This window comes from Cetorhinus maximus, chromosome 5 (genome assembly GCF_964194155.1).
Source record: "Cetorhinus maximus chromosome 5, sCetMax3.hap1.1, whole genome shotgun sequence".
NCBI classification, from domain to species: Eukaryota; Metazoa; Chordata; class Chondrichthyes; order Lamniformes; family Cetorhinidae; genus Cetorhinus; species Cetorhinus maximus.
In genome coordinates this window covers 82,726,101-82,738,702 of record NC_135883.1, presented here as the reverse complement: position 1 = coordinate 82,738,702, position 12,602 = coordinate 82,726,101, and the positions used below count along the sequence as shown (strand labels likewise).

The following is a 12,602-nucleotide window of genomic DNA, read 5'->3' as shown; positions in this document are numbered from 1 at the left end:
CCTAGAAGTTAGAAGATTACGAGGTGATATGCTTCAAGTTTTCAAGAATTTAAAGTGAACAAATAAAATAGACAGAGAGAAACCATTTCCACTCTTTGGCAATTATAGGACTAGAGGGAACAGTCTAAAAATTAAAGCCAGACCTTTCAGGAGCGAAATTAGGAAATGCTTCTTCATGCAAAGGGTGGCAGTAGTTTGGAACTCTCTTCCACAAATGACAATTGTTGCTAGATCAATGGTTAATTTTAAATCTGAGATTGATACATTTTTGTTACGATATTAAGGCATATGGTGGTTCAGGTATATGGAGTTAGGTCACAGATCAGCCCTGATCTCACTGAATAGCAGAACGGGCCTAAGGGGGGCTAAATGACCTACTCCTGTTCCTATATGGCATTTTAATCATTCACACATTTAAACCGCCTGATCCCAGGAACTCTGACAGGGTAGGTCTCACAGGTACGATTTACAATAGTTCAGAAGTTGCAGAGCACGACTGCAGATTTTCAGCCCTTATATATTCAAAACTTGCACGGTCCTGCTCCTCTCTGGAATTTGGCTGCCCTTTGATCCAAACCCCACTTTGACTTTAGCTATATATCACCCTGCAATTCATGCTTGCAATCTTTCTTCTCTACTTTTAGTCAGGAAATATGACTATAAAGACATCACATTTATACATTGATTTTAAAAATCCAATTTTGTTAGAAAGAAGAGAATGCCATCTCTTGCTCTGCCCCCACCCCATCTCCATTATAATATTTAAAACATTGGGACAGAAATTCAGTGGAGTGGCAATCACCATCTGATTGTCAATCTGCTCCTTTTTACTTAGCCTGGGGCTGCACATTTCTCACTGGGACTTCAATCTCGGGCCTGGTGAGAAATGTGCAGTGCAGCAGGTCCGGACTCCTTCCGGTGCAGGGCAGCAGCATTGGAGGAAATAAGCTATGCCACCTTTTTAATCACACCAGCTGCTGTAAAGCTGTAAGTCTAAAGGTTCCAGGAGAAGCCAGGGAGAAGGTGAGTATGTAAGCTAAGTGGGTGAGAGGTAAAGGTGGTCAGGGTGAGGGGGGATGTCCGGGTTGGTTGGCCGGGGGGGGGGGGGGGGGGGGTGTGTGTGTGTGTGTGTGTGCGCGCGCGAGGAGCTGTTGGAATGGGTGGTCGGGGTGTGGGGGGGCACAGGGAAGGTTGGGAGGGTGGTTGGCGTGGGGTCAAGAGGGTAGTTGGGGGAGGGGGGCTGGGGTATAGTTGGGTGGGCAATTGTGGGGGGAGAAGGGGGTTGCGGGGCAGCAGGAGGCTTTCGTGGGGGTTCAGTACTATAGTTATCCAGGAGTTAAGTGGTTTTAACTTTCTAACTTTTCGTGAGTAACTATTCTACTCAGAGAGTCAGAAACATCCGAAGTCTCTGATTTAAATTGGAATATCGGATTGTTCCCAGTACAGGGTAGCTGCCCATTGGAAGTCTAAAGTTTCCAGGCAATTCCTGTGCAGCCCTCGCATGGGGACTTCTGGAGTGGTGGTGGTGCCGGGGAGTTGGGGGGGGGGGGGGCGACAACCCTCAGTGCATTTTCTGGTTACAACCCACCCTCCCACCCCACAAAAATCTGTGCCATATTTTTAAACAACATAACCTCTTCATGACCAATTTTGTTTCCACATCAGGCCCTCTGATAGTTCTTGTGTCATCTCTCCCCGTTTTGCAGCCTGCTCCCTAAAACCATTTCCTATCCATCTCCTGACCATTTTCCACCTCACCTTGCTCCAACTCTTCTCTTCTGTTCCCTACTTATACCGCTCTCCTTTCACTGTCCTCTTGATAAGGTTTCCTCCCTATACCCAAGTCATTCTGTCATACTCCCAGCTGGTGAGCCAAGCCAACATCTCTGCTACTTTATCTTTCCCTGCTTAATCTCAAAATATTTTATCAAATTAAATAAGTTATTTAATTTGCAGGAAAATGCGTCCCTTCCTCATTGTACTTATGCAGCCCACAAAGGCAAAAGCGTTGATCATCTCACCCACAGGTGAAGGCATAAGGTCCAGCTAAGTTGCCTCTCAGACTTCATAGAAATGTCTGACTTTCGAAGAGCTAAAGCGGTAACTTTCTACCGTCCCTTCCTGATGGGTGGCTTTACCCACTGGAAGGGCATATCAGAAATTTGATTAATGCGAATGCTTGGAAAATTTCACATTTTCAGGCAGGTTTCCCCACCAGCAATATGATGTCAGAAAACCACCCAATTTGATTACCCAATAATCAGTTGCTTTTTTTTACAATATAGTCAAGTCATGGTTGGTTTGGAGGCAAGACCACATGTGCAGGAGGGAAAACCATTTTCAGGACCTGGGACCACAAAGATTTACCAAATCTATGTCATTTATAATTTAGATCTCAAGAGCTGGCCAAGTCTACTTCCTTTTGTCGTTTTGAAATGGGTGTCATCCATTCTTTTATTAAATAAAACGATAAGCAATATGTATTCTAGTTAGTTTTTCCTTGTTTTTGTGGAGCACTGTGGTTTTACTACATCAAGTAATCAGAACTTTTAAAAAAGCAAACCTTTTTTACAGAACACAATTATCCTTCAGTTATTTTACACTGCTTCAGAAATGGGTAATAGTTTTTAAGTAACAGGTCAATTAATAGTTGCATTCATTCTAGATATATGAGCACTATTATATCAGAGCAATTTTGTACCTTTTCTTGACGATCATTACCACAACCAGGAGGAGGAGGATGAAAACCAGAATTCCGGCACTGATTCCAGCTATTTTCACTACCCGATCGGTTTGCTTGACAGGGTCAGGGACCACCTCAGGTTCTTCAGTTGTGGCTGCTAAATTAGTCAGAAGAAGTATTTGCATGAAAGCAGGTAATTATTACTGACAGGGAAATGATCTTTAATGTCACTTTCATACAGTACACTTCAAAAATCCAGGTACAATTCATTAAACATTTCATCCCACTTGTGACAATTACATTTCACCATGTTAAGTTTTCTGCTACCCTAACAATTCAGCAAATAGGAAATCTGATTTTTAAAATAATTTTAGTAATAAAGAACAAGGGTGATGAATTTAAGAAAAGATATAGCATTAGTATTGTCTTAAAAATTCACTGCAGTTGAGTAAAAAATTGTAGCACAGCTTGTATTGAAAATAATTCAATTTGGTCAACTTAAGAAGTCATGCATTTCAAAATTATGAATTTACATACAGATGCCATTCTCATGAAGACATCCAATGTCAAATGAATGTATGAAAAAGAGAGTTACAATCCTCATTTATCAGTTTTTTTTAAATTAGGCGTAGCTACAAATAAGAATTTGAAGTATTATTGCTTAGCAACATTAATTATACATAAAGTGCATTTGGCATACATAGGTTCATGCACTGATCAAAATTATTTTCACAGTAAAATTTATATTCTAACCCTAAATGACACTTTGATCAATTTTTAAGAGAAAATTTAAAGCAACCTTGCCACTGCACTATTATTACAAGCAGTAAGCATTAAAACATACTTGTGCAAAGAAGCTTCAATTAAATTCTGGTGGGGTAAATGATAGATTAAATGTATTGTTAATGGGCATGCCAAAGTTAAAATTAATATAGCAATTAAAATTGTACATCACCACTCATGATAAAAACAAAATTATTGCATTGGATTGGTTTAGGTGCTGAATCACTGGGATGGTTCGACATTTTGGACGAATTGTACTGGCCAATCTATGCAGTATGTTTGAATGGATCTATAATGTCACTAACACATCATATTTTGCCTAAAAATAGTCAATTGTTACATAACCAGAAATATGGTGAGCGGGGCACTGAGATGAAAGGATACACCTAAAATGCTAACCTATCTTGCTGAGATGTTGACCAAGTACATGTACTTTCTGATGATTTCTGTTCTGAGTTAGAATAATTCATTTCTATGATATAGTCAGCACCATTCAGATGCAAACAGAGCCTGGCTGAGCCAGGCAGTGCCATACAGAGCCAAACAGAGCCTCGCAGAACCTGGCAGAGCCAAACAGAGCCAAGTAATTTAAACACATTTTGTCTTGAGCACAATAACTCTGAGCTGTATGAATTTGAGAGGATTTTGTTAATTTGGGAATATGCAAAATTTAACACGTTCAGTTTCACTGGGTAATCTTGCCTTTGCAAAATTTAAGTATAATTTTACAAAGGCAAGTTCATCCTGTGAAACTGAGCATGTCATTTTGAAATGTATTGAGCAGATCCAAATTCAGAGTTTAAATATTTTTGTAAAAAATTGTAAGCATATTCGATCCAACCTAATGACATTGGTGATACATCTGAGCTACTATTAAAGAAACAGCACTTGTTTCAAGCATCCATTTTTTCTTTCCACGCTCAATATAAACTGTAAGACTTAGTTGAAACCAAAGTAACCCTTAATCATTAATCAACCCTATCACCCTTGTTGGTACTTAATGAACGAGGTCTGGGTTGCTATTTAATCATTAACAAGTAGTACACAATGAAAACAAAAGCTGGATTTTGCTGAGACTGTCAGGACCCCAGTGTCAAGCTCAATTATATACTGGAAACCCAGAAGAAGTTGTAGCAGGATGTTGCTTGTGATCTTCCTAGAAGCAGCAAATTAAGAAGGCACCTCTGAAGTCCCTGTCTAATTAAGGACAGTGGGTGGACCAGTGAAGTGAGGAACCTAATCAGAGGGTCTGCTGCGATGTCCAGCCGGCAGCACCATTGGGGGAGGTGGGCTTTGCTGAGGCAGGCAGGCGACCTCAAGGATATGTCATAATGGAGGCACTCTCTGCTGGATTGGAAAATACTAAAAATGCTGTCGCTTCCTAGTGGGTCTGTTTTGTGATAGTGGCGAGAAGGTGTCAACGGCACGCCAACCTGCTGCTGAAAGGCCACCTCCAGTTTAATTCCAAGCTCGAACTCAGCAAGTGGCCCTGACTATCATCAGGAAGATGCTGTTGGTGACAACATCACTCCCCCAATTGGCAAGATCACTCAGAAGTGGGAACACATGAGTAGCTTATGTTATTTTATGTTTGTGTTATTTTCTGATTTTGCTCCTGGTCCTGCCTCCATAGGACCTTCATACCTCAACCCAAAGGGAATACAGAATTCAGAATATGTTTGCAGTGCATGAAAAATGTCTAATTGAATTTGAAAGTGAAACAGTATAAAATACTTCTACACCTTCAAAAAGTGAACAGTGAGTGATCAAATATTGCTGAAACGAAACCTCTTTCACCTTGCAACTATTATTAACTGCAGAAAAAGCCATCAAACTAAGCTGCTCAGTTTCATTTTTCAAAAAAAAAATTGATTATATGCAAATACTGCTTCACTTCATAGATTTACCCCTAATTCTTTCTGCACTGAACTTTCACATATAGAATCTCAAATATACTTCCAAAATCTTTACAAATTTTAACATGTACAACACTCAACAAAGCAACTATTAAACTATAGGCTGCGTTATGCCTACATTTTGTATTATAAATTTGCAAGAACAATGCTTTCTCTCAAATAAAATTGTTTCTTTACCCACCTAGTGTACCAAATTCTGTAAATAGTGCTAGAGTTAATCCATTAGAGATGAAACAATAACCTTCCACACGAGGGCTATTTCGTTTCAAAAGTTAATGTGATTAAGCGGGGTTTCCGGCTTTGTATTATTATGTTTTTCAATAATTTTTGTGCTCACATTAGTGAATGGAGAAAGATATATTCCATTGTTTTTATAGTCAATTTTATTCTAGTTTTACTTCTGTTAAACAGGCATTAATAAAGCATAAATTTAATGCAAAATGGCTAAAATAAGTATTGAAGCTTGTAGTAAAAGCAACCAGCACTCCTGCTTATGTTATATTTAAAAACCCCAATATAGCTGAAGTGGTTACTGTTGTACGATAGAGACGTGCAGCCATAGATGCAAGAACTTCTTCACTATTTTGATGACATTGCTACGCCTTGTTCCATAAACATGAATGACAATTATGGTAACACAAGGAAATGCTCTCTGCTGCGAGGCAGTGAGTTGTGTGCAGGTTTATTCAGTCTATCAGATCATTTCACTAAGTCACAAAGTTCTATGACCAGACACAAAATACAACAAAAAACTGCCATGTGAAAGAATTTTACAACTACCTATAATTCCATAAACAAATTTCTTATTAATTTCATAAATGCAAATTCAATCAACAAGTCAGTAAAAATCAGTCCCGTAGGGGGCAGCAAAGCCTCTCCTCTTATTGCTGTTCCACTTCACACTTGTCCACTGAGTACTACAAATGATGCTGAATTAAACTCATTTTCATGTGTGTATGAATTTTAAGATTACATTTGAAACATGTTAATTTGACAAACAAGTTAGTGTTTGGTTTCCATCTTGCTAAAGCACACTACTCTTAATGCAGAGACAGATTGACCATGACTTAACATGAAAGTCAAAGCTTAACATAACTGATGCTCCAACCAACTTATGAATCAACATTAAATCTTGGATAAAAACAGATGAAAGGACAACAACCTGAAACATTAGATCTATTTTTAGCTTCTCAGTGCAACTTGACCTGCCTAGAGTTTCCGGTCTTCTCTGCTTTTAATTCAGGGTTCCAGCAATGGCTATATTTTCCTTTTGATTAAATCCAAGATTTTTTCTTGATCAAGAACATGTCAAAAAGTACATTTCATATCAGAGAATTTTAATACACTTGGTTTAGAATATTGCACATGTAAGAACAATTTCAACTCCAGTTCTGCAAAAAACCCCACTAAACTCTGAAGTTCAACAATCCATCAAAGTCTACAACACAACCCAGTTCAGAGATATACTGGCAATGTTAGCTAGCTTTATAGTGAAACTAAAATACCCATAAATAATACTTATATCTGAGAAGCTACTAAATCCCCGTGAAGCAAAACCCTGGGCTGCTGGTAAATTAGATGGAAAGCTGTCCTCATTTCTTTCTTTTCAGTGGCATGAGAAAAACAAGTTTCCCCTTACTGAGAGAAGAGGATTGTTTGCCTTGGAGTGATCACTAGAAGCATTTGTCACCAGACTACAATATCTGTGATTGAAATTACATAAACCCAATAAATTTCATTTATTTCATTTAGTTTCTTTGTCCTTTAAATGAGAAGGAAAACTGCAGAAATTCCTCTTCTGTTTAAATGGTGACTAAACATCAGTTTTGCTGACTAAAATAGATCACTTTTGATATTTAGTTTCCCCATGCATGTTAGCTAGCAGTAAAAAAAAAGTATGACATTGTCTGGTGAAAAAAGTATACCAACGATCTTGCCAAAGCTGTAAATGGCTGCTCACAATAAGTGCCATGCACTCAACTCTATTTCCCCACCACAACTACGTCAATTGAACTCAATACTGGAGGAGAGCTCTGTGTGTTTTATTTGTTTGGAACCCAGTGTTTTTCTTTTAACATTAATAATCATTCAAATTTGCAGATTTAGCACAATGGTGTCGTGCTAATATTAGAATCAAAACATTAGATTCTAATAGACTTCAATTACAGACACTATGATGAGTGTTTTGTGGAAGTAATATATATATTCATAAAAATTGTGAGCTTCTACCACAAAGATGTAACAGTAACATCTGGGTCACAGGCTCATGTCATTCCCTAATGCATAAACAGGCAGCTTTTATTGGATTTAAGCCTTGACCATAGGCACTAGAATGCTTTTGCTGGGAGTCAAATATTACAATGCTAACAGATTGTTAAGAATTTCTATTCTAAAACATGTACAGAATATATCCTTCCGTCATATTAGAAAAAACCTGTATAAGTTTGAGCAAATGCCATTGAGGTACTTTCCAAATTTTTGAGGCAAACTCAATGTTGTTAACTCACTCTCGTGAACTTATCACAAGAGGTGATGTATAAGGAAAATCAAGCCTTATTCATGATCTTGTGATAGAATTTGCAAAACCCATTCTGCTGTATTGGTTTGCATCTGGCTCATCAAGCCTAATCCATTCAGATCAAAGTATGATTATCATATCAGGGCTCCTACCTCCTTCCATCATCATTTGTTGATTCCAATTAAGCCTTGCTTCCCTTAAATCCCCAAAACAAAAAAACAAGCTATGTTGTTAACATCTCTCAAACCCAGTTCTTAGCTGATATTAATCCAATCACCTTTTACCAGGATTAAATGACCCTAGGTCAACTATCTATTCTGGAAGTCTGCTCCACATATCCAAAGTTCCATTAAAAGGTTCTGAATTTGCACTTCTTCACGCTAGACCGGGGTTGATCAAAGCTGCGCGTGGCCGCAGTTTCATTTTATTCTTCGTCTCATCCGACGCCTCAACAAGAAACTTTTTCCCTTTCTCTCAAGTGCTAAGGAACGCAAGCTCCAACAACTCATCGACACCAACACCCATCCAGGACCCTCCAGCCCTGCCTGTCCCTCCGACCCCATCCCGTCTTCCAATCCCGGCCCCGGCCGTATATTCACTATACCCCCTGACCTTACCCTCTCCGACGCTGAACGTTCAGTGCTCAGCAAAGGACTTAGTTTCATACCCTTACGCCCTCATCTCAATGAATTTCGGGCTCGGCACGATGCTGAACTCTTCTTCCGCCGCCTTCGTCTCCGTGCTCACTTCTTTGGGCAGGAGCCCTCTCCCCGTTCAACGGATCCTTTTACCCACATGCAATATTCTCCCTCCACCTGGACCCCTCCCTCTGGATTCTTACCTTCTCTTGATCTTTTCATTGAGAACTGTCGGCGTGACATTAGTCGTCTCAATTTCTCTGCTCCTCTCATCCATTCTAACCTGTCTCTCTCTGAACTTACTGCACTCCGTTCTCTCAGGTCCAACCCTAACATTGTCATCAAACCCGCTGACAAGGGTGGTGCTGTTGTTGTCTGGCGCACTGACCTCTACCTCGCGGAGGCTGAGCGTCAACTCGCAGACACTTCCTCCTACCTATCCCTGGACCATGACCCCACCACTGAACATCAAGCCATTGTTTCCAGGACTGTCACTGACCTCATCTCCTCTGGAGATCTTCCTTCCACAGCTTCCAACCTGATAGTCGCCCAACCTCGGACGGCCCGCTTCTATCTCCTACCCAAAATCCACAAACAGGACTGTCCCAGTAGACCGATCATGTCAGCCTGTTCCTGTCCCACGGAACTCATTTCTCGCTATCTTGACTCCCTTCTCTCTCCCCTTGTCCAGTCCCTTCCCACCTACATCCGTGATTCCTCTGACACCTTACGTCACATCAACAATTTCCAGTTCCCTGGCCCCAACCGCCTCCTCTTCACCATGGACGTCCAATCCCTCTACACCTCCATCCCCCACCGGGATGGTCTGAGGGCTCTCAGCTTCTTCCTCGAACAGAGGCCCGAACAATCCCCATCCACCACTACTCTCCTCCGTCGGGCTGAACTTGTTCTCATACTGAACAATTTCTCCTTTAACTCCTCTCACTTCCTCCAAATAAAAGGTGTGGCTATGAGTACCCGCATGGGCCCCAGCTATGCCTGTCTCTTTATGGGGTATGTGGAACATTCCTTGTTACAGTCCTACTCCGGCCCCCTCCTACAACTCTTTCTCCGGTACATCGATGATTACATCAGTGCTGCTTCATGCTCTCGTCGGGACCTGGAAAAATTTATTAATTTTTTTTCCAATCTCCACCCCTCCATTATTTTCACATGGTCCATCTCTGACACTTCCCTTCCCTTCCTTGACCTCTCTGTCTCAATTTCTGGTGATAGACTGTCCACCAATATCCATTACAAGCCTACCGACTCCCACAGCTACCTCGACAATAGCTCCTCACACCCTGCTTCCTGTAAGGACTCCATCCCATTCTCTCAGTTCCTTCGCCTCCGTCGCATCTGTTCTGATGATGCTACCTTCAAAAACAGTTCCTCTGACATGTCCTCCTTCTTCCTTAACCAAGGTTTTCCACCCACGGTAGTTGTCAGGGCCCTCAACCGTGTCCGGCCCATCTCCCGCGCATCCGCCCTCACGCCTTCTCCTCCCTCCCAGAAACATGATAGGGTCCCCCTTGTCCTCACTTATCACCCCCACCAGCCTCCGCATTCAAAGGATCATCCTCCGCCATTTCCGCCAACTCCAGCATGATGCCACCACCAAACACATCTTCCCTTCACCCCACCCTGGCGGCATTCCATAGGGATCGTTCCCTCCGTGACATCCTGGTCCACTCCTCCATCACCCCCTACTCCTCAACCCCCACCTACGGCACATCCCCATGCAAACGCAAAATATGCAACACCTGCCCCTTCACTTCCTCTCTCCTCACCGTCCAAGGGCCCAAACACTCCTTTCAAGTGAAGCAGCATTTCACTTGCATTTCCCCCAACTTAGTCTACTGCATTCGTTGCTCCCAATGCGATTTCCTCCACATTGGAGAGACCAAATGCAGCCTGGGTGACCGCTTTGCAGAACACCTTCGGTCTGTCTGCAAGCATTACCCAGACCTCCCTGTCGCTTGCCATTTTAACACTCCACCCTGCTCTCTTGCCCACATGTTTGTCCTTGGCTTGCTGCATTGTTCCAGTGAAGCTCAACGCAAACTGGAGGAACAGCACCTCATCTTCCGACTAGGCACTTTACAGCCTTCCGGACTGAATATTGAGTTCAACAACTTTAGATCTTGAATTCCCTCCTCCATCCCCACCCCCTTTCCGTTTCTTCCACCTCCCTTTTGTTTTTTCCAATAATTTATAGATTTTTCTTTTCCCACATATTTCCATTATTTTTAAATGTATTCCACCCTTTGTTTGTTTCACCCCACTCCCACTAGAGCTACCTTGCTTGTCCTGCTCTCCACTCTTAATTAGCACATTCTTTTAGATAATATCACCACCTTCAACACCTCTTTGTGCTTCTGTCTGATATCTTTTGGTTATCTCCTCCTATCACTGCTTGCTTGTCCCAACAACCCCCCACGCCCTTCTTTCCCCCCACCCTTCCCCTTAAACGAGCTTATATTTCACCCCTTTCCTATTTCTACTTAGTTCTGTTGAAGGGTCTCCGCCGATGCTGCCAGACCCGTTGAGTTTTTCCAGGTATTTCTGTTTTTGTTTTGGATTTCCAGCATCCGCAGTTTTTTGTTTTTAAACTTTGGAGCAGTAAGCCGGACCCCTGTAGTTGTGTTGGTCTGCATCTGACAAGGATGCTATCCAGTGCTAATAGGTGCACATCATTTCTTATTTCCAAACAATTGCGCATGTTGTTTAGATTCCCTTGATTATTGTCTGCCTTTATCCCCGCTTTTGTCAGCCTGACTGCCCTATGCTTTCACGTATCATTTTTTTCTTAGCTCTTTACTGTTTAAATATTTCTGGATATGGGTGATGTGGACAGGCTAATAATTATTGTCCATTAAGAACTAGCCTTAGAGCACGGGACTGGACTCACATACAAGTCAGATTGAGTACTGGTGGCAGGTATCCTTCCCTGAAGGGCATTGGTGACCCAGTTGGGTTTTTACAAAAACGGTCATGGTTATTTTCTGGTGCTAGCTCATAATTCACCAGATTTATAAAATTCATATCCATAATTAGCAAAGATAGACTTGAACTCATGATCTCAGAATTTGCTGGTCTAGTCCCATTACGAATTGCCAATATTTTCAATAACTAGTAACTACGATTCTCTTTTACATCATTCATTTTACTTTTTCCCCTTTTCTTAATCTTCTCTATTTACCCCTTTACATTCTCAAACTGTGAGTATTCCGATGTTTTAAAGGAAGAAAGAAAATAAGTATACTCACCAGCAATGCCTCTCTTTGGTAGAATTGACCCCTACAACTCAGTCTCTGCTGCATTTGCTGCAGGGCAAGAGAGTTTCTGCTCACCTTATTCAACACCCCTTCAAACTGTCAGCCTCCAGAGATCATGGCTGTCAGCGACTGTCTCCCTGTTGTCAATGTCCACCACCTTCATATCTCACTTTCAGGTGCCCTCGTAGCAGGGATATGGACACTCAGGAGGCCATGACTCATTGGTCAGTTAATTATATTGGAGGTCTTTGGTATACAGCTATCATCCATCTGACGAACTTGACTTAACCAGGACGGATGTTGTTGGCTTAGCAATGAGTGCATGCTGATGGAATTAGCACGCTCCAGGACCTATGACTTTATGACCTTGTCCTGCCAAGAGATGTTGAGGATACGTCTGAGACAGTGAAGGTGGAAACCGTTCAGCCATTTTACATGCCTAGCATATGTAGTCCAGGCCTCACTATCGCACAGGAGGACACTGAAGTTGCAGCCTTGGTAGACTCAGTTTGGTGTTCTCAGTCAGGTTATGTTGTTCATACTCTCTTACTCAGCTTGTACACAACAGCTGCAGCATTTGCAAAACGTATGTTGATTTCAGCATCAAGTGACAGGTTGCTGGTGATTGTGGAGCCTAGATATGTGAAGCTATCAACATTTGTCAATGCTAATTGATGACAGTATGGCAACATCTTGTGCCATTACTTTTGTCTTCCTGATGTAGCTGGTCAAACCAAACTCTTTACAGATGTGAGAGAGTGTGTCCATTTGCCGCTGAAGGTGTTC

General features: G+C 41.7%; 1 protein-coding gene across 4 annotated transcripts in view; it reads right to left on the bottom strand.

The window, feature by feature from the left end:
- Positions 1 to 12,602, bottom strand: part of ptprk (protein tyrosine phosphatase receptor type K) — a 640,293-nt gene that overhangs the window by 117,616 nt on the left and 510,075 nt on the right. For all 4 annotated transcript variants that reach the window (XM_078542126.1, XM_078542128.1, XM_078542127.1 and 1 more), the window contains exon 14: positions 2,702 to 2,840. In XM_078542126.1, coding sequence (XP_078398252.1) covers positions 2,702 to 2,840 — 139 coding nt within the window. The remainder of the gene's footprint in view (positions 1 to 2,701; positions 2,841 to 12,602) is intronic.